General features: G+C 39.3%; 1 protein-coding gene across 1 annotated transcript in view; it reads left to right on the forward strand.

The window, feature by feature from the left end:
* Positions 1-1,076: 1,076 nt before the first annotated feature.
* Positions 1,077-23,113, forward strand: part of AUH (AU RNA binding methylglutaconyl-CoA hydratase) — a 118,294-nt gene continuing 96,257 nt past the window's right edge. Inside the window, exons 1-4 of the mRNA XM_048932527.1 lie at positions 1,077-1,123; positions 5,316-5,743; positions 16,428-16,495; positions 16,593-16,680. Coding sequence (XP_048788484.1) covers positions 1,077-1,123; positions 5,316-5,743; positions 16,428-16,495; positions 16,593-16,680 — 631 coding nt within the window. The remainder of the gene's footprint in view (positions 1,124-5,315; positions 5,744-16,427; positions 16,496-16,592; positions 16,681-23,113) is intronic.

A 23,113-nucleotide genomic window follows, 5' to 3' on the forward strand; every position in this document is an offset into this window, starting at 1 on the left:
CACTTTGAGAAGCTGCTCACATACATACGCCTTTCTTACCAGCTGCTGCCAGTGCTGAGAAGAGTGAGTATAATGTTTTCCACTTAAGAGGTAAAACATACTTTATGAAGCATAAGGCAACTGAAATATAGCTTTAACATTCAGACTTGAAGTGACATACACAAAAAAGATACTCTCCAGAAAAAAACTGTTGACTGTGATTCTGAAGAGAAGTTATTTTTTGTTTATTATTTTTCCTGATGCTTGATTTTCACAAATTGCAAAAAATGGCTCTGGGATGGTATTTTAATTTTGGGGATATACAACTATACGTCTCTAAAGAATGTTAAGAAATCTGAACTCTGAAAATTGCTGTCTTGGAAACAGCTGTTTGCTGCCCCTGGTAAATAGCTCTGTATTTTGTCTGTTCATGGTCAAAAATAATAGTAATAAAAAAAAATACTAGCCACTTAGTATTTATTTTTCTTTTATTTTCACATGCAGATGCTAGGTTCCACCCTCTTGATCTTACAAGGAAAAATGGCTAATATTGGGAAGTACGAATAGTAAAAGAGTTAAGAGGAAGCAATTTTTACAAAACATAAGAGTCCTTAGCCTATGTAGATCCCAGTTCATCTGCTCCTGTATCCATGCATGACATAGAATCTTTGCCCATTTAAACTTTTGCTCTATCCTGGAAATTAAAGTCATAAGGTGATTCAAATTCTTTAACATAAAAAGAGCTCTTACATGTGAGAGAATAAGCTGAAAATGCTCACTCAGCTTATCAGACTGTCTTAATTGCATTAGTATGCAGAAAGGAAAGAATGTAAGAAAACATATTTCAGATTAGAATGTAAAAGATAACCTACTCTAATGAAACTATATAAAGCATCAAAAAAGCCCCTAGTGCTTTCCCCTTACATTAAATATAGTGTAAGAATTAATATGATGCATTACTTATGAAGAATGAAATATAGTCAGTAGATCTCTCTACAACATACTGTGAATCATAAAAGACTAAAAAAGAAAAGAGAACAGCATAAATACGCTTTATGTCATAGCACTTTAACATTTATTTTCAGAGTTGTTTGTACATGTGGAGTATTTTTCAAGCAGCAACTTTGCAGCTTTTTGCAAAAAGGTAAATATCTTACACTTCATATGTTATCTACAGACTTTCCACAGTAAACTCAGTTATTGCCTTTAGACATAAACCACCTCAGAAAACAAGAAAAAGAAATTTGTGGAACTGAAGGGAAATTAATTATGCCATTCAGAAACATAATATACAGCTTAAATCCTTGCCTGCTCGTGAGCAGTATGAAGAATTACATCAGACAGTCTATAAGGTGCTGATTTTTTTCTATAACATTTTCTAATGACCATAAACAATCAGGTTTCTCTTAGATCCCATTATGAAGTCAAATTTCATGGCAAATGCACTGTCTTTAAACAGTGTAGATATTCTTAAGATTTTTTTTTCCCATTAGAAATAGCATCACATCAGGAAACAAATAATATAATATTTTTCATCTCTTGATTGCAGTGCTGCTACTAATTTTTGTTTCACTGAGATGTCCATCATTACTTCAATTTTTTTAAAACAAAATGTTTTTCACATGGTTTTCATCAAATGTTACTTTGAAGGGAGATCTCACCAGTAAGTTAGTTAATCTTTGTTGTCCTTATCCAAGCTAACACTTAACTCTGTTTCAATCTTCTAGATACTGTATAGTAGGTAAGGTTGGTCCAGCATTTCTTTAGCAGGGGCTCACATAGCTTTTTACTGGATATAAAAATTGGGAAATTCACCTTTTACAAGAGTTTCGTATCAACCTTCCTAAAGTAAACATAAATTACACTAGCATCATTCTAGTTTGCTTTCTGTGCTGCAAGTTAAGCTTTCACTTGCATGCTGTTAGAGCTTGTACTCTGCTGCCAAAGCGAAGACCCTCCAAGATACAGTTAATGGTTATGCAAGTCTTGGAGTTCCTCAGAAGTATATAAAGGTGAAAGATGAGTATGGCTTCATATAAAGGCTCATCTAGAAGCTTGCAGAAAACACATGACTTTAACAGTATTTACACATAGCTGGAAAAGGTACATTCACCATAAGAAAAGTTTCTAGTGATGCTCTGGATGCAGTTTGCCTGCATGCATCAGTTAGTTAATGAAGTAAGCAAATGTCTGTTCTGCTGAGCTACAGTAAAATTGAAAGTTTTTACTTTTCCTTTTTTTTGTCAAATGGAGACAAACTTAAAGACATACAAATAGGCTCAATTTTTAGGAAGCTCTGCTTATGTAAATTCTGTTTCCACTATCTCTGCTTGTATTCAGCCCTATAGAAATAAATAATTTTTTTTCATGTTCTTTGAGGATAAGCTGTGTGCCTTGCCCTAGAAAACATTCTGAACATTTTCTTTATTAAATGTCCACCACATTCTGTTGAAAGTACTTAGGGCCTTTCTTAGGCTCTGATCTGCCAACAACAAAAAGCTTTTAACAAGTTAAATTTCAAGATTGGAAATGCTGTGAAGTATGCTAACTGGACAACATAATAAACAGTAAAATTCTGTCATTAAAAGCAAATAAGTCAAAATTAGAATAGAAAAAATCTCCTCGTAGCAGATGCATATAACCTTTATAAACCACTTAGAAAACAAGTAGCTAATAGATTGCACTCTGAAATATCAAGTGATTTTACAGAGACAATTAATTTACAACATGCAAGAAAAACATGTGATTTACCTTGAAAAGCATGCATTGGTGATCTGCTTTTCTCCTAAAACATATTCCTTTCATTCTTGCAATGCAACAGTTTCAACCCAGGGAAAATGAAACTATTTGTTACACCTTATCTATACACAAAGTATAAGAAAATCAAAGACTTGCAACTAGCCCAGATTCATTTTCCTCCACCCTTTTCCTGCTTTACTATACATATTATTTGCCCTTTTTCATTGTTACCTGTAAATTTGCATATTAATATAAATACACATGCAATTATTTCTCCTGTCTCATTTCAAATAATCTATCATTGTTCTTAATAATAGCAAACGCCTAACTGAACATGCATAACTACTTTCCCATTCCATGGTATCTAATTTAGATCTGAAGTTTAGAGGCCACATTCTTCCATTATCCTTAATTAAGTGAGAGAATCATGGCAGAGGGCCTGCACTGAAGTGTGAGGAATTACAGTTGGAAGAAACTTCTCACTGCTAACGATGTAGGCAGTTTCCCAGTTTCTGGACCTATATGCTGTTTTCAAGTAAAAGCTGTGTGTGAAACTAAGAAGGGCCTGCATATTTCAGTCTCTGCTGCACACTGTGAGAACCCACAACCTGATATGAATGGGTTTTCCAAGGAAATTCCAAATACAAAATAGAGGAGGTCCATCTAGGCTTTTTTGTTCATATGTTTTTCAGATTAGCTTATGACTGAGGACCATATCACAAGTAATAGCTGAATGCAGAGAACTGCTGTTTTCTGTTTATATTGATCCCATTTTCATTCATGTTAACATTGCTTCTCTAGACATAAGGGATGCTGAGTCAAGATTCACACGTTTTTTGCTCTATCAATTTATTTTACCCATCGCCAAGCACCAATGTTTGGATTTCTGTGTAAAGAAGTGAACAGGTCACCAAACAATGTCATACGTAATTAGGCAGCTACTTAACAGTTTTCATTTTGTTGCTCTAGTTTTTTTGTTTTTTTTTTCTTATTTGTATATATGATTTACATAACAATCTGCATCTCAGTACTCTCCCTCTGTAATTAAATGTGCTTTCTATGTCCTACTTCATCTGTAGAGCTGTTTTTGTAGAACTAAGCTACAGGGTAAAAACAAAAAACAAACAGACAAAAAAACCAACAACAACAACAAAAAAAACAAAACAGGGAACCAAAATATGGAAAATTTTTCTTCCATCCAAGAAGCATTCCACCATGCTTGAATGGCAGTGCAATGGGAGAAACTGAATATACAGTATTGAAAAATGTACTCTACGGCTTAACTGCCACAATAAAACATATTTATGTATCATGAAGTTTTATGCGTTAATACAGAGACACAGTTCAAAGAGCAGAATGACCTTAGCAGCCATCTTTGTGTCTGCTGCTGCTAGTAATTTGAGTTTGATTTGTTTAAAAAAATTGACTTGGTGGAGTGCAAAAACTCTTCAGGAGGGTTTTTTTTTTTAAATGTTACAATGGTAGCTATAATGTATTACTACTGTATTACTAATTTTCTTAACAATTCAGCTTTCAAAAAATGCTGTAGAGGCCATTGGAAATTAGATGTCTATCTGAATGTAAACATGCTCTAGCAATGCAGACGTGAGAAACTGCAGAAAAAGTCAGTAAAAATTAAATATTATTCCTTTCGTATGCTAAAAAAATATAATAAAAAGTGAAAATGTAAAAGAACATGGTACTTAGAAAATTATTTGAGTTCTAATAATGACTGTGGATGTTTGTACACCAGACATGAGGCTGTTAGGCATGATTCCATATGCTGTCCTCTCTTCAAGAAAGCACTTCTGAGACCTTGAGCCAAGTAGTGTGGGAACCACTGCACATAACAGCTGAGCAGAGAAAATGCATCTGCCTTTGGCTTCAAAGCAATGATGGTAAGGCAGTGAATCCAGTTCTGTTTTTACTGTCTTTTTATCTCAGCTGATGTCTTTCAGAATAGTGCTGCCTTTTTGCTTCCATATACATAACTGGGTACTATCTTTCAGAATTTAATCTCATAAAAACATAACATTCCTCATCTGCGAATGAAGCTTCCAGGATAGTAATTCACTATTCCTTTGTGTCCTTTTGTACTGCCAGCAGGAGTGGAACAGGATGCTAATCACAAGCTACATTCCTGTTTAAATAGTAAAACTTAATCAATGGAAGGTGATAGTCTCTTTTCCCCTCGTTCGTCCTTCACAGCGTTCTGCCAGAATAAACAGGTCATTATCTTTAGGCTTCCCTCCCTCCAGAAGGAAGGCAGTGGAGGCCCTGCTAAGCAACTTGGCACAGAAGGAACGCAAAAGCGAATTAGCAAAAGTGACAGCTGGGGCCTCCCCATCTTGCTTTCCCCCTCAGTCAGGAACGCCAACTTCTACAACTCTTAAAGATAAAAGGTGTGCCCAAAGCCTTTGTATTCAGTTCTCAAGTTCCCTCAGTGCCACATGCACAGGATTACGGTACACCTCCAGAGACAGCGACTCCACCACTTCCCTGCGCCTCACCACCCCTGAGAAGAAAGCTTCCTAATACCCAGCCTCGGGGTAGGAAGCCAAACTTCTCAGCTTCAGGAGCCTCGTTGCTGCTCCAAGCACCGCAGCTCAGGTAGGGGTCCGCGGCACCCCAGACCCGCACAGCCGAGACGCGGCGCCCCGACGCCGCTCCGTCAGCCCTTGGGCACGCGAAGCCCCGCGACAAGCGCGGTCCTCGTGCCTTGGCGGCGGAGGGGCGGGAGCTGGCGGCGTCCCTTGCGTAGAGCCGCCGGTCACGTGGGTTCGGGAGCGAGGCTGGCGGCTGAGGGGCGCAGGCGGCAGTATGGCGGCGGCGCTGGGTGGCTTGGGCCTCTTGCACGGCCGGTTCAGGCTAGCCGCCGCGGCCGCTGCCACCTCCTCCACCCTCGGCCCCCGGGCTCCGGTGCGAGGAGGCGCCGCCGCTTTCCCCTCAGCCGGGAGGAGCTATGGATCGGAGGCGAAGGAGGAGGAGGAGCTGCGAGTACGGTACCTGGATGAAGAGCACAAAGGTAACGGGGAAAGCGCCGGCCGCTCCTCTGCGGGGCCCTACCGGCCCGGCCCGCGGCGCTCGGGCCTGTGAGCTGGGGTTACCCTGCGCGCCACCGGGGGCAGGTGGGAGGCGCCGCGCGGCGTGCTGCCGGCGGCGGATCCAGATCAGCCTCTTCGTGCTGGTACTGCGGGGCCGCAGTTACTTGCACGAATGGGTCAGCAGCCCTGCTGACTTTAATCGAAATACTCTCCTGGATGTGTGTCTCCTCTGCTAGCCGCTTTGCTGGCAGAAAATGAAGTTTAGGGGTCGTCTCCTACAGTTAGCATCCCGCACCTGCTGTGTGCTTGTTTGTATGGGCAGACAGGGACAGAGAAGTTCCATCCGCTTTTTCTTGTGTGCAGCACTATTCTGTGATGCGTGTATTTCTTTAGGTGGTTAGTAGGTCTTGGAACAATCATGTGTTGAGATGCGAGATTCAGTTTATATCTTTGAAAACATCAACTCAGTTACATTAAACTTGGCACAGTTTTGGGCATGCACCTTTGAGTAGAGCATTCATATGTATGTATATATTTGTACATGTAAACTTTCAATTTTATCTTAGGGTTAGAAGATACGTTTTTTAAGAGTCAGTAAGATTAATGATGTAATCTGGTCCTGAGATCCACTTCTTATTGTTCTATTCCCTAGAGTTCCTTGAATACAATACTTATTTACTCCTATTTTCTCAACCAACTGAGGAATGGAGAATTGATTCCAAACAAATGTCTTAAGTTTAAACTTATTTTAAATTGAAGTGGAGGCAAGACAGGAGCAAAGAAGGCTTGGTAAAACGTTGGAAAGTTTTTTTGCTTGTACGTTCTGTGCATTATTCTTTCTGTGATGCTAGTGCACACCATCCTCCTCTTCCCATGCGACAAGTTAAGCTGTGTGAGTTTACAGCATGTAGTACCTGTGCTCCATTAGGATGCTAGTGCCATTTAAGCCCCAGTGTTTTTTATCACTAATCTCTTAACATACTATTTCCTTCTCCAGCAGTTTCTTCCGGGTCTTTCCAAGTGGGACCCCAGCACTGTTGCCCCTTCCATATTCTTCCACTTCATACTGCATATGGGGGCAGACCCTGTCTCTCTAACTACCTGTCAAGATGTAGACATGTTTATTTGTGCTGTTTTTCTGTTCTTGTATATACCTGCTCTTTTTGAGTTGCTTAGAGGAAGATGTGTTGTCCCCAGTGCTGCTTGGGGAAGCAGGAAAACTGACCTTGAGCTGCCTCACACAGAGGTGCAAATCCTGTAGCACCAGATGAATCTTTCAGGCAAAGTAACAAACTGCTCTGCTCCATAACACTTTCAGGTGACTCATATACCACACTTTTTGGGAAGCTGTTAAACATATACTGAAATGAGACTATATGTGAAAAGGCAAATTATTGAATTTTTTATTTGAGACAAAAGAATACAAAAGATTTAATTTGAATGTGTTTGTAGAATGCTTATGTGTTCTGAACAACATGTAAATCACATTACCTTTAGTATCAGTTTCCTATGAGTACAGATAAATATGGGTGCGTTATTATTTTTTTAATTAGATGCATGTCTTTTATTTGTAATTGTATGTGATTATCACTTCAAGGTCTGAAATTTATTAAAGCTTTTGACATTTTAGAACTTCTAGCCAAGTTGCGTTAGCAAACCCATTACAAATTTGGATGAATTTAGGGCTATTAGTTCGCTTAGTATATGTAAGGCAACGTTTTGTCATCATCAGTTAGAATGTTAACGTACATAGAATGTGCAGATCAATTATGGTCTCATTTGAAATAGTTCTTTCAGAGCTTGAAAGATTGGTAGTTAGCTGACAAAAAAGAAAACTTTACTTTCTCTTCTATTTTTAAGTAAAAATGCTTGAGCAGCTGAGATATACTAATTTAATGGAGTGCAGGAAGATACGCAGAAGTACTTAGAGATAAAATAGTAAAGATGTACTTAGGATTTTGAAAATTGTTTAGTTACTTTTTAAAAATAATGCTCAATACATGTCTGTGTGATTTTATGATACACGTAAGTACTTAATGAAACTACAATCAATGGAAACAATTGGAATTGTTCATGGTGCACTCAGTGTGGGTTCTTGTTTCACTTAAGAAAATGCAGTAAATGGAGACAAGTGAAAAACCAACTTCTCTATTCTTTCTTCTTTCTCTCATTTCAGATTTTTTTTTTAGTTATTTAAAAGTATGTTTGGATTGATGGTGTGTTTGCATGTTACAAATAAATTATTTCTGTAAGTACTTGTTGTGTAGATCGAATTAATCTTTATTGGACAAATTACTAGTATGAATGCAGTCAGGACTTACAAGTAAATGAGTTACTACTAAATATTGAGTATGAATGTTGTTTTGAAAACTACAAAGTACATAATAGAGCAGATAAAATCATTAAAGCACAGTTTCCTTTGTACTGAGATAAACTGCATGTAATACAAGATGTAATTATTTTACTTAAATTGATTCACCCTGTTTTATTTAATGTAGAAGGAAATATGATCTCTCTCAGCAGTTTTAAATAATGATAGCATCATATGAATTTTGCTGTCTGTCTTGAAATACAAGAACCTTTTAATATTAACTATTTACTCATTAAAATCCCATATTTAATTACGTTGTGAAATGAGGACACATCTGGGAATTTACAGGTATTTTGAAGCTATCATGCATATATGTGGGTTGCTCTGAAAGTAATTCCCCTTATTTCCCTGGAAACTAGAACAGATCTAAAAAGCACAAAGCACTGTTTGATAGAGGAAATTCTTGGCTACAGAGCACTGTTTTTCAACATAGTCAATACAGTGAGGTGTACATTGTCTCCACTGATGAATGGGAGCCTGCATGCCATGTTCCAAGCGCCTTCTTTACATTTGCCTTTAAAAGCCAGACCAGTTAATTCTTGGAGTACTCTACCCCCTGACTTGGAAGTCTGAGATGGGGAGCAGAAGAAAGCCCCATAGTCAGAGACCTACAATTCCAGCTGGACTGCCACACGTCCATGGGCCCAGATGTGATCCACATGAGGGAGTTGGCGGACGTGATTACCAGGCTGCTTTCCATTATCTGTTAGCAGTCTTGGTCAACTTGAGAGGTCACACAGAGCTGGAGACTTGCTGATGTTACTCCCATCTACAAGAAGGGTTTTGAGGAGGATGCGGGGAACTGCAGGCATGTCAGCCTGACCTTGGTGTTAGAAAACATTATGGAGCAAATCATCTTGAGTGAGATCACACAGTATGTGCATGACAGCCAGGGGATCATGCCCAGCCAGCATGGGTTCATGAGAGGCAGGTCTTGCTTGACCAACCTCATCTCCTTGTATGATCTAATGACCCTCCTGGTGGATGACGGAAAGGCTGTTGACGTAGTCTATCTAGACTTCTATCATGTTTCAGCCCAGTTTGACCTAGTTCTGTGATGGGAGGAAGGGACCCACAGACGCCCCAGGAAGGGGGAGAAAGAGAAAAAGGTAGGGAGGTGTGCCTAGATGGGGAAAAGAGTAGCAGTGAGCTAATGAGAAAGCTTAATTTACTAAATACAATAGCAGAATGTGAGATGATTCAATATAATACAATATAATTGGAATTGAAGCTAATAAATAAAATAAAATGAGAGGGAGTTTTGAAAGCAAAGTCCTTACTGTAATGCTGTAGGCAAAATGACCAGGGAGCAGAGAGCAAAGGGAGCGAGAGGCGGTCTTGTGACTCCCAGTCATTTTTGTCTTTCCCCCCAAATGGAAAACAAAGGAATATAGTCTTCTGGGATTGTAGTTCTCTTCTGAGCCAAGATATGATCCACAGAACTCTTTAACACCCAGTACACTATATGATGTTACGATGTGGAATACCGATCAAAAATCATAAAACCATGACAGACTTCAGCAAAGCCTTTGACACTGTCTTCCACAGTATTCTCCTAGAGAAGCTGACAGCCCTGGCTTGTAGAAGTACACTCTTCGCTGGGTAAAGAACTGCCTGGAGGCCAGGCCCAGAGTGTGGTGGAAAATGGAATTAAATCCAGCTGGCAACTGGTCATGAGCGGTGTTCCTGAGGAGTCAGTACTGGGGCTTATTCTGTTTAATATCTTTATTGATGACTTGGACAGAGGGATTTAGTGCACCCTCAGCAAGTTTGTAGGTGACACCAAGCTGGGAGAAAGTGTCAATCTGTCTGGGGGTAAGAAGGCCCTTCAGAGGGATCTGGGCTGAAGCCAAAGCAGTGAAGTTCAACAAGACCAAGCGCCAGGTCTGCACTTTGGTCACAACAATGCCAGGCAACGCTACAGGCCTGGGGAGGAGTTGCTTGAAGACTGTACAGATGAAACGGATCTGGGGATATTGGTGGCTGCTCAGCTGAACATGAGCCAGCAGTATTCCCAGGTGGCCAAGAAAGCTAGTGGCATTCTGGCGTGTATAAGAAGTCGTGCTGTTAGTAAGAACAGGGAAATGTAGCTCTGTACTCAGCACTGTTAAGTCTGCAACTCAAATACTGTTTTAAGTTTTGGTCCCTTCACTATCAGAAAGACTTGGAGGTCCTAGAGAAGAGCAGTGGAGCTGCTGAGGGAACTGGAACACATAACATAACACCTGTTTCATAGTATGTTTGGATCTGAGAGACAGGATGTCTCAGGAGTGGAGGCAAGCAAACTGTGCACTCAGAGCAGCACAGAGGGTTATGAATTTTATTTCACACACACACACACACACACACACACACACACACAGGCATCTATTTTAGATTATGTCTCCGTGGCAAGCACAAACTCCATAAGCAGGTGAGTGTTACTTACCTACCTTTGAGAGACAAGTGAATTGCTGAGTAGGAGAAAGAGAAGGAACATGCCTGTAGAAGATTCGAGAGGAGGTGTCAGAAAGATGTCCTCTGCTTTAGGGCATACTTTTCCTCTCTCTTGGATCCACCACAGCCTCTCTCCTGCTTTTGTTCTCTCCAAGGTCTACAGCGTTTTCTCTACTTGCACGCTGCATCTGCATGACTAGCATGTGATGCAGAGCTCAAGTGGAACACCTGCTTGCAAAACAAGGTAAACTAGCAAGGTCAGCTTCCTACCGAAACAAGATAAGTGGCTTTAGCTGCAAATGCTGCTTTCCTCAAAACTGTCATGCAGCCCATGATTCTAGTCACACAGTCATCTAGTCACACTCTTTGTCAGAATACTTTGTTCCAATTCAGTATCATTCTTTGGCCAAGACCTTTTGGTTCCCAGACGCAGAGTTTTATGAAGAGCATCTGAGGGAACTTGAATTGTTTAATGTAGAGAAGAGGAGGCTCAGGGGAGACTTCATAGCTCTCTACAGCTGCCTGAAAGGAGGCTGTGGTAGAACAGGGGTTAGCCTCTTCTCCTGCGAATCTAGTGATAGGATGAGAGGTTGTAGCCTCAAGTTCTGCCTGGGGAGATTAAGGCTGGTTGTCAGGAGAAGTTTCTTTTCTGAGAGAGTAGTCAGGTGTTGGAACAGGCTGCCCAGGGAGATGGTTGAGTCATCAAGAGCGGTAGATGTAGTCTACCTTGATTTTAGAAAAGCATTTGATACTGTCCCCCACGACATCCTTATAACAAAGCTGAGGAAGTGTGGGATAGCGGACAGTGAGCTGGGTTGAAAACTGGCTGACTGGCAGAGCACAGAGGGTCGTGGTTGGTGGTGCAGAGTCTGGCTGGAGACCTGTAACCAGTGGTGTCCCCAGGGATCTGTGCTGGGTCTGATCTTATTCAACCTTGATGAGGGGATAGTGGCCACCCTCAGCAAGTTTGCTGATGATACGAAGTTGGGAGGATTGGCTGACACGCCTGAAGGCTGTGCTGCCATTCAGCGAGACCTGGACAGGCTGAAGAGCTGGGCAGTAAGAAACCGGATGAGGTTTAACAAAAGCAATTGTGGAGTCTTGCATCTGGGGAGGAATAATTGCATGCACCAGTACAGGTTGTGGGATGAGCTGCTGGAGAGGAGCTCTGCAGAGATGGACCTGGGTGTCCTGGTGGACAATAGGTTGGCCATGAGCCAGCAGTGTGCCCCTGTGGCCAAAAAGACCAATGGCATCCTGGGGTGCATTAAAAAGAGCGTGGCCAGCAGGTCGAGGGAGGTGATCCTCCCCCTCTACTCTGCCCTGGTAAGACCTCATCTGGAGTACTGCGTCCAGTTCTGGGCTCCCCAGTACAAAAAGACAGGGATCTCTTGGAAAGAGTCCAGCGGAGGGCCACAGAGATGGTGAAGGGCCTGGAGCATCTCTCCTATGAAGAAAGGCTGAGTGAACTGGGTCTGTTCAGCCTTGAGAAAAGACGACTGAGAGGGGACCTGATCCAGGCCTATAAATATCTGAGGTGTGGGGGCCATAGTGGTGAGGCCAGTCTCTTTTCAGTGGTACGTGGAGACAGGACAAGGGGAAATGGACATAAGCTGCAGCATAGGAAGTTCCGCATGAATGTGCGCAAGAACTTTATAGTGAGGGTGACGGAGCACTGGAACAGGCTGCCCAGGGGGGTTGTGGAGTCTCTTTCTCTGGAGATGTTCAAGACCTGCCTGGATGCCGACCTGTGCGACCTGGTGTAGGGAACCTGCTTTGGCAGGGGGTTGGACTCGATGATCTCTGGAGGTCCCTTCCAACCCCTACAATTCTGTGATTCTGTGATCATCCCTGAAGGTATTAAGGAAGTGTGTAGGTGTGGTACTAAGGGACATGCTTTAGTGTGGAAATGTTGTTTGTAAGTGGACATTTGGACTGGATGATGTTGGAGGTCTTTTCCAAGCTTGATGATCCTGTGATTCTGTGAGTAGTAAACATCTGCACTAGTGGAGGTAACCCATTGTCACAACTCCTGAAATGCACCACCCACCACCTCACTGAGCTCACATCAACTGTTTGGACATTTGTTCAGCACTGATAAATGTCAATAGGTGTTTTTCTTTTTTTCCCCCCATGAAGGAATTCAGTGACATGCCTTTGCCTTATACACACTTCTACGTCATATGCCGCTTTGTCAGATTGCACCTATGATACCATCTGTCACATGGCAACAAAATGTAATGGAATAATAGTGGGAAAGTTCAGCCTGTTCAGACATACCACCAACATCTGTTTCTAGTATTGTGGGCCAACTTAATGAAATACAATGCATTACTTTTGGAAGAATTCTTGTATGTATGTATGTCTATCCTTTTCTCACTAAAATACAATTTTGCTGTTTATTTTCACGTGACTTAATTATAATTTCTTTTTAACATTAAAAATTATGTCTCAGCTCTGGTAGTGAGAGTAGTATTCATTGTGTGTTTGCTTTACTCTCTGTTGGGAGAGGAGGCAGCAGGTAGAGCTGCTTTGAACCAGTTTAGGATCACACAAGAAATGTAGAAGTCATGATTTGGTAATGAAAGAATTGCCCCTTTCTGAGGCAGTCTCCAAATAGAGATGCTTTTCTTGTGATTGCCAGCCCTTAAATCAGGCTAGGGAGGGGTGTGTGACCCCTTGCGGTTGCTCAGATAAATTGCTTCCACCTGTGCTCCCAGGTCTGGCTATGCCCCTTCACCAGCTGCTCAATCACTGGTTCAACTGACCTAACAGTTCCCGTACATTTGAGCAGCTGAGAAACAATGCAGACTGTCCATGACTACTTACATAGCGTTGTTAGTTAGTCCCTCGGAAAATCTAGCTGATAGAGTGAAATTTGATTTTTAATATATGTGATTAATAATAGACACACCTTATTTGCTGAGTTTTCTGGAGTCATGTGGAAATGACTCCCAGGAAAAAAATATGAAATTAATACTGCCTTCAGCATTGTCTGAATGGCTGTTCCTTTCTAACGTATCTGCAACTTCTTTGACATTGTAAAGATACTGGAATTTCATTATTATGATGTTTATTATGATTCTGATATTTGTTTCTGAATGTGATAATGAGTTTTTACTACTTTTTACAGATAAGTTTTTTTAGTATATTTTTTAAGATATTTGCATGCCCATAGGTGGACACTTCAGAAAGTGTGAACTGTAATTAAATGTTTTGAATGAGAATGTGAGATTTTTCAAAATACATGTAATACAATATACAATACAGTGTACATTTTTGTTAAAAATAATTGTTAAAATAGTTATTCATAATGTTTGTACTTCTTGTTATCATTTTCTTTTTCCCAAGAGGTTTGGTGGGACTGTGCAGTGTTATATAGTGCCTGATTTGCCCTGTTTAGGGCAAATTTATGTAAATTTGTATACCCATATGACCAGGGATTTAAATTCTTTAGGATATCCAAAGCATGGAAGGAAGACCTTCTTGAACAGTTTCTTTTATAATGGCATCCAGCAATTAATTCACAGTCTTTGATGAACTGATGTGGTGAGTTGTATTTCCAGATTTTGGGGACAAGGAGATCTTGGAGTAAGCTAGGGAAGGAAGAAAGTACATTCTTGGGATTAAATTACTCAAATGGAAACAAGTCTATTTTTCTACTTTGATAATATGACTTTGAGCAAGTACTCAATTGATCTGTAGTTCAGTCATTGATTAATACACTGGGAGAACGTCCCACGCCTTACTGCAGTTCTAAAAATAACCAAGGGATTTAAGGATGCCCAGACAATATTGTAATAAAGTATTAGAACAAAAGTGACTCAAACGAGCATTCAGGGAATATCTTTTAATATGCCTCATTTCAATATATGATTGTCCCATGTTAGCCTCATATGCTTTTCTGGTTGCAGTTATTGCTTACTTCCCCCCCCCCCCCCCCCCCCTTATTTAAGAAATTGATGTCATCTGTATTTACCTCTCACTTATCTGGGAGGGGAGACAGAAGTGATAGGTTTATGACTCAGTGGGATACTTTTAAGACTTAACTTGTATGATTTGTCTTTAAGGGGCCTTTCTTCATAGGAAAATTACAAAATTTATTACAAAAATGTTAATTGGGAATTCGTTATAATATTGATGATGGTAAATGAAGAGTGTTGCTGCTATTGAAAAAACATACTTTTGCTAAGGACCTTATTTTTTAGTTAAAGAAATAGGTTTGAGATGGCAATGTCTTTGCCTCATTCAAACTTTGGATATGCAAGTGTAGTAGTCTTAGAGCTTAAAATCAAAACCAGGTTAACTGGCTTTTTGTCGCTTTAAAACATGGTGCTGATTTTGCTTTATCTATGTGTATGAACATACGATGTATTTGAATTTGGAATAATCCTGAAATACAAGTTGCAACAGTAGAAAAGTGCTGCAGTTGGAAGCACGTAGGAATTCCTGCTTGAATGCTCATTGAGCGCTGTTGCAGTTGTGTTGGTGAATTTAGTTTGGCTTTAGAGAACAAAGTAATGAAGGTTTTCTGGATCAGCCAGGCTCTCCTCTTTCTTGATAAGGGTTAATTGAACTTCGGGAGCAAGCAAGAGCAAAGTGTGCTCTCCTACTTGGATTTAACCATTTTCATTTGAACTTCAGACATGGCAGCTGTTGAATGGAAGACTTCGTTTTCAAATTGGTAGCTGCAGAAGGAGCAGGAGCTCAGTTTAACAATGTATGTGTGTGTGTAGGCACTTACATTTGGGAGGAAGGGAAGTGGGATTAAACACTAATAGTTCATCACTTTGAGATGATGTTTCTATGAAGGAAATAGTGTGTGCTGAGAAAACAAGACAGGCTCCTAAAGTGACTATGGGAGCCAGAGTATAAAGAGATGGTTCTTGCAGAGTTTGGTGTTGTGGTGGTAAATACACAGGCAAATACTGAGTTTCTGGTAGATTGATGGCAACACTGTGGGCCTTTTTGTTTGGGATAAAGGGAGCTCCCTTTTTCTCTTTCATTCCTGGTCCCAGTGCTAGTCCATTGCCTTCTTTTCACTTGCCTTGTACTCTCCAGATGAAAAACAAAATCCTGACCTTAGCAAGACTGGATCAATTTCTGATGTTTAGAATTCAGGAAATTGTAATACATTCAGGAAATAATTGCCTAGAAGATTACTATCTGGATAAACTTCTTGGGATTTTTCATGCCTGTTAAGCTAAGGGAGAAGGAATAAGGACAAGCAAGTGGTGCTCCTTGTGTGACACAGATCAATGTATATGGAATCAGTCATTGAGCCAGCTGATCTCTAACTGGACTAAGGGAGTTATAAATATGTGATCAAAGCTGTGTAGCCTAGCACTAGTTTCTGTCTTGAGAGAGAGTTTCTGTATGTTTTTTTATTTTAAAACAGAAGTTCAGATATATTTTTGCTAGCATTCTCTCTGTGTGGCTTCATTGTCTGTATTGGAATTACTAATCTTAGCTATGATAGCTCTTCTTGCTTTAAGAAGTTTCTCAAAGCAGACTACCTAGATATGGAAATAGTGCATTATTTTGCTTGATTATATGTCAGCACTTTGCATACAAATGTGAAATTTGTGCATGCCTTAGGTAATTTAAGATTCAACCTTTCTGACCATGTAATAGTGTTAGGGCCAGATTTTTACTTCTTAAAATACATCATTTCTGTTGAACACTGAAATGTTCAACACTGGAAAACTTAAATCCATTTTTTTCTTTCTAAAACTCAGTAGCTAATTGACTGCACCAGTATGTTTCTTTTAGCACTCCTGAAATTGAAATAATTACTTGTGTGGATATTGTATATTTTTCTGTATTATAACAGTGATACAATTTTTCTTTCCCTCCAGGAATTGTGGTGCTTGGGTTAAACAGATCTCATGCCAAGAATGCACTTAACAAAAATCTTTTAAAAATGGTAAGTGAAAAGAACAGTTTCTAATATGAAGGTGAAATACTGGAATTAAATACTTTTAAAAGTGTTTGGTTATTCCCCTCCCTCCTTTTCTCTTTAGATGTCAAAAGCTGTGGATGCTTTGAAATCTGATAAGAAAGTACGAACTGTTATATTCCGAAGTGAAGTCCCAGGGATATTCTGTGCTGGTATGCAAACTTAATTTTCCTGAGAAGCTGGAAATCTGTATCTAATTTTTTACAGACACACAGACCCACTTATACAACACACACACAGATATGTACATGAGAAAAAAAAAAAAAAGAAAATGGAAGAAGAGAAAGAGAAGTGAAAAAAAAGCCCAGATTCCAAGGAAACTTGTCTTATGTATGTGTTCATCTCAGTAGCAAATACAGTGGTTTTGTATGATTTTCCTCAATTGTTAACAAGATCTGAATATCTGTTTTATTCTTTCTGTGTCATAAAGTGTTTCAAAAACTAGTTTGCTATGAAATCATTTAACTGAGCTTTTACAAATTGTTGCACGTACTTCATATAGAGGACCAAAAACTGCTAATAGCTGTATGGAAAGCTGTATAAAGAACATATTTTGAATATATTAAAATCAACTTTAAATTAAATAAACAAAATTCATTATGAAATGTAATCTTACTGAGACTGAGTATAAAAAAACAAAGCATACACGCAGCCCAAATGTAAAAATGCCTTACCAAGCAGTAAAAATGCCTTACCAAAGTTGTAAGAAAGCAAAAGCTACGAACAGCCATAAGCTGGGAACAAGAATTTGAGAATTTGTCAACATATCAGAATCAGTGGAAGCAGACGTGTATTTTGTAGATGAATAGTGTCTTTATATTCAGATGTCCAGTACAATTCAATTTGTTCAAATTGAATCTTAATAAATTTCAAATGGTTAAATAAGTCCATTTCTTCTTTCTAGTATAGGAATAGAACTGTCAGGATAGAGAAGATAAATTGCAAAATTTTATGGTTCTCTGCTGTGTTTACTAACCACGCATAGCATAATTAATTCAATTTTAAATGCAAAACCTTGTGTCCAGTTTTTACTTGAGTAATGTGTATAAGTAATTCTTGTGTAGTTTAACTTTTTATTGTTATTAGTTTTAATAACTATTTTCATTCAGCTGCAGTGTGCTGCTTATAGGGTTTCCGTAAAGAATCATTTTGAAAAAACGGAGTAGTCCATATGGCATTTAGTAATACATGTCAGTATGATAATCAATATATTTCATTTAAAAGTTGCATCTTGATTTTGAAGGAAGTTGTAGACATTAGTAACTAACAGTAATCTTTGGGAAAAAGTTAAAAGCTGCCTTTTTTAAACTGAAGAAGAGTGGTGAGTGTTCAGAGGAACACACGCAAATGGTGTTTTCAAGTTAGGTGTTAGAAAACATGCGAAAATGTGTCTATTAATTGAGTCCTTCAACAATTATTTTTTTTCAATTTTTTTGACATTCATGAATTTAATGGTAGCTTGAGATCAGGCTAATTTTGAGTGAAGAGAATTCGGGTATCCTATTTAAATAGTATTTACAAAATCGAAGTTGCATTGTATTCTTAATTGGATGGCTTTGCAGAGCCGTTTTCTTGTTAAGATGTAAAGACTGCTTTGTTGTCTGTTTGTCTGTCTTGAAAAACAACTTAAGAGGGTAGGTTTTTAGAAAGCTGATTGTGGACAACTCAGCTATTTTAGCTGCCAACACACCAGAGGGATGAGATACCATCCAGAGGGACCTAGACCGGCATGAGCAATTGGCTGAGGAGAACCTTATGAGGTTCAGCAAATTCAAGTGCAAGGTCTTCTTCTCTCAGGAGAACTGATGGTGGCATTTCAGTATCTAAAGGGGAGCTACAGGAAAAAAGGGGACAGACTCTTTAGCAGGGTCTATGGTGATAGAACAAGGGGAAATAACTGCAAGCTTAAAGAGCGTAGATTTAGGTTAGATATAAGGAAAAGTCTTTTACAGTGATGATGTTGATGCACTGGAGCAGGTTGCCGGGAGATGTGGTGATTGCCCTGTCCCAGGAGACTTTCAATGGAGGCTAAATCAGACCCTAGGCAACCTGATCTAGCTGTGCATGTTCCTGTTCGTTACAGAAGAGTTGGATAGATGTCCTTTACAACTCTATAAGATGCAAGAATGTTTATATGTGGACATAGGAAGTGAAAATAACTGTGAGGAGTGAATAAGAGTAGGACTGGATAGTTAGATCTTAAATCAGGGTTTGGAGTCAGAGTATGGAACAATTGTCGTAACTTAACAGAAATAAAAAGTGACAGATAAGAGGGTAGGTCTGTGAAAGGAAGCTCTTGTGACTAAACCAGTAAAATTACGATGTTCCGATAGTGGTAAGTGGAATTCAGGGTGAGCTGGAAGATTTGAAACAGAATTTACCAATGATAATGATCAGAAAGAGCTCAGTGGCCGTATGGGTTGCTTCTGTAGAAGATGTTAAGAAGTTTATATAAAGAGAGGGAAAAAACAGAAAGCATAGAGAATATGGAGAAAACAGATAATGGCTTAGAGAAGTCAGAGAGAGGGAGGGACTGAGGAACATGTTGTATCTAGTGAAATATTTTGAGAGTCTTTATTTGGAAATTCAGTAGAACAGAAGAAAGTTTTCAAACTTAAGTGTTAAAGGACAATGTTTTATTTAAAAATTACTTAATTTCTTTTAAAAATTGAAGGATCAACTTGTGAAATGTCTCATTTGGTTTTGCACTATGGCGCAATTCAGTTAGGCTAAACTCTGAATGTTTGTTTAATTTTTTTCTGTATTTCCTCATTTCTTGCGTATGTGGGAATGTATAGTTTTAAAAACACATTTTTTTACGATGATATTTTGGACCACCATCTGGTATTTTACTGACCACAGATTGAGCAACTTTGTCCTAGAGTGTAGTTCCCTTTTATGTCTGGAAGAAATTAAAGGCCCTTAAATCTTGCCATTCCTCAGCTATCAACAAAAATCTATGAAAGCCACAAGCCAAATGTCTTGTTTCCTTCAAAGGGCTAGTCCACAAAAGCTCACATCTAACTGATGCTTGCTAAATGACAGTATGGTTGATTAAAAGATTTAAAGTCTGCTGAAGAATAGTGTGGATATGAGGGTGGTTCCAAATTATGGGATTGTTACATGGTGAACTGAGAGAAAAGAGGAGGAATTCTGTAAAAGACTATAGATGTGCCAGCAGTTGTATACTTTCATTTCTGCTTTCTTGTTCATTTTGAGTATTTTGCTTCTCCTGTTCCCTTTGTATCTCCTTTCTGATGCACTTTACTTATGGATGCAGGAAGTTCTTCATCAGTGCTCTAGCACTGATCAAAAGGTGTATGTAGAAATCAATGAAGAGCCTAGCTGGATGCATTATGATGCATTTTCATAGAATCATAGAATCCTTGGAGTTGGAAGGGTCCTTTAAAGGTCATCTGAGGGTTCTGTGATTCTGTGAAAATGCAAACTAATGCATTCAGTTGGGATCTTCAGAGGCCTTCTGCTTCTGTTCCAGGTTCTCTGGCTGGAGGTCACTTCTTAGTCTTTCTTTGTCTAAAAGTAAATAAATAAAATATTGGCCTTTCTGCAGTGAGCATATGGGACCAGTCTTCGTTTACGTGGACTTATGTTGTATGTCTTCCAGTTCTGCAGCCAAGACAGCTGAGTGTGCAAGAATTTGTTATTCAGTATTGCTTCACCAAAGAGAACTGCACTAACTAAAATAGAGATTGTGAGATTGATAAGTTATTTTCTTTGTGTATACATGAATCAAAGAAGGCTTGAGGGCAGTTTCTAATTGATAGATTTCTGTACCTGTTCCTGGGAGACATTCTTTCAGAAATCATTGAGATGTATCAGATGTATCAGAATATGGATAGCTAATCTTTTAGTTGTTGCAACTAGCTTTCCAGGTAGCTTGAAAAATTTGGGTATTGGGGCTCTTTAAAAACTCTTTGATCTAAAGCAGTTTAAGTCACTACAGCTTTGCCAATTAGCTCTCCTCTTGGAAATGCAGTAATTTTCTGCCAACAAAAATTCATTGCTTGACTCTGTGGTGTGAATAAAGCCAACAGAAGTGGGGCTTTTTGTTTGTTTGTTTTGCATAATTTGGGTACATCAAGACTTTCTTTCCAGCACAGCTAAGTTAGTTATTATATGGTTTGTACTTTATGGCTGACATTTCCAGCTGGTATAGTTTTTCTGGCAGAGGTTTATGAAGTAGACAGGCCTGGGAGGGCCAATCCTTGAAAATTTCATTTATGAGTTTTTGTTGTGGACTGAATGAAAATGCAAAGGGGGAAAATAGTGCTGTTAACAACCATCAAATACTTAAGCTAGTCTTGCAAGAGTAGCACAGAAGTACAAATGTGGTTAGAATCTCCTTTTTTTTTCTTCCCAGTTTCTGTTAAGTAAGCAAACAGAGAGGATAGTTCTTTCCCAGATCATACTTTGGTTGTTAGGGCTCCAGGTCATACATAGGAATTGAGAGTAGAGTTAATGTACTACTTCACAGTTCCCTTCTGAGGACTGAAATAACATATGAAAATACTTTAGTGCCTTCTAAATATTTTTGTCAATAAGCGCATTTAACTGCCCTAAGTAAATCCCTTCAAAGGTATATTATAACTAGGTTCTGTCTCTTTTCACTTCAGACTTTTACCAACGCTTAGATTCAGACTGGTGCAAGCTGCTGGTAGACCACTAGACTCAGTGGCAGGTTGGTCGGTTGTGTGACAGTTTTGTCCTGTGATTGTACTCATAGTAATCTGTGGAGTTTGGAGTTTACAGCTTGTATATGCCTGATGCTTGTTATTTTTCTTCTTAATTTTGTTTTTCATGTTTTCCTGAAAAACTAACAGCTGTCATGATTTTCTGGAGCACTTACTGAACAACTTGGCCAATGACATGCTTGCACAAATTAAGGGTTGGTACTCTAGTTTACAGAGAAAAAGTCCATTAATAAAAACTGGTTTTAAAAGTCTTTCTTTTGGAAATAGATAACTCAGATAACTCCTTGTACTGTCTATCCTGAAGAAACATTGAATTTCAGAAGAAATTGCAATGAACTGAAATTTTGTATTTACCTTAAACATGATAGGGCTCTTGTGTTCCTAAATGATTATGTGTGCCTCGTAATGTAGCTCAGATTCTATTATTTACTTGATGTTACCCTTCATATCTTGCCCATATGTACTTGAACCTCATTGCTAATTGTGGATAGTTCATATATTTATTTGTGGGAAACAAAAAAAAAGAGAGAATTTAGAATCTATAAGAGCAGAAGAAAAAAAAGTCATTTCTTTTATTTCCAAGAAGAAAGATCTGGTATATTACCAAGGCAAGTGGGCTACCGTGGAGAATGGTGTACAGGACCTGAGGGAATTATCCATGTTAATGTGCAATATTGACCAGAACAATGAGATGAAGATCCCAGGTGATGTCAAGGGCTCACAACCTACAACTATTGTTGTATGCCAACACTGGCAGTAATGGCCAATATAACAAAAAAAATCAACAATGGATGAAGAAGGTAGCCTACTTGGAAAACATGAAGAAAATCTCTTCCTCCCTACAGGCCTATGTCTTGATTGTGGACAGACTGGTTCAGTGGCTTTAAGATAAAAAAAATTTCTCCCTTACTTGTGCAGATAATTATCTCAGCTGTTAGAAGTAAGTTTTACTCTGCTTGAGAGAGAGAATATAGTAGATACACGCTATATGCCACCTTGTGGGTTTTATCTGCCTAAAAATATTCACAGAACAGGGTTGTTGTAGGAAAATTGCTGCACCAGTTTCCAGTAGGCAGTTCCCCAGGCAGAGTAGATGGTCTGATCTTATTTCTGAGTTTCATAATGAGCCTTTAGATTCACATTCATAAGAAGTGAGTGATGAATAACAGGAACTAGAGGGGCCCTCCCTTCAGTTAGAGTTGAATTGATTGGACTGTGTGGATTTGATGGAATGGCATATCAGAACCACATTAGTATAACATTCTCGTGAATACTGGCACACAGCATATTATAATGCTATGAAGCTATAATGGGGCAGAACCCATCTGTATTTCTGGAGAGAGAGGAGGATCCCAAAACCTAACTATTCAAAGCTGAAGTGAGCCTAACTGGGATGGAATGATGAAAGGACCCTATTACAGATGGCCCAGAGGTTCCTTGCATTGTTAATATAGATTGTATTAGGAGGGGATACTTCAGGGACTATAGAAGGCTGCCAGTGGGCTTTTGATATAGTTGTCTTGGAGGTGGAGGACATTAAGCAGCTGTCTACCGTTCCTGGTGTCTCAGAAGAGCATTCTGTTGTATTTCTAAGAGGAGAGGAAAAGCAAGTGTTGATTGCTGTGGCAGCTGTGCACTGGCTGCAATATCTCACCAACCAAGACTCCTTCCCATCCAAAAGTTTATTAATTGATTGGAAAGCCAAGGAATAATCAGCAAGACTCGCTCACCCTTTAACAGTCTCATATGGACATTATGAAAGTGCAGTGGCTAACAGTGGTCTGAATGAAGTCAAGCCACCACTGAGTACTGCCATGCCTGACGTGCTAGTACTTTGAAATGAACTGGAGTCGAAGACAGCCAAGTGGTATGC

Source organism: Lagopus muta, chromosome Z (genome assembly GCF_023343835.1).
Source record: "Lagopus muta isolate bLagMut1 chromosome Z, bLagMut1 primary, whole genome shotgun sequence".
In the NCBI taxonomy this organism is placed as follows: domain Eukaryota; kingdom Metazoa; phylum Chordata; class Aves; order Galliformes; family Phasianidae; genus Lagopus; species Lagopus muta.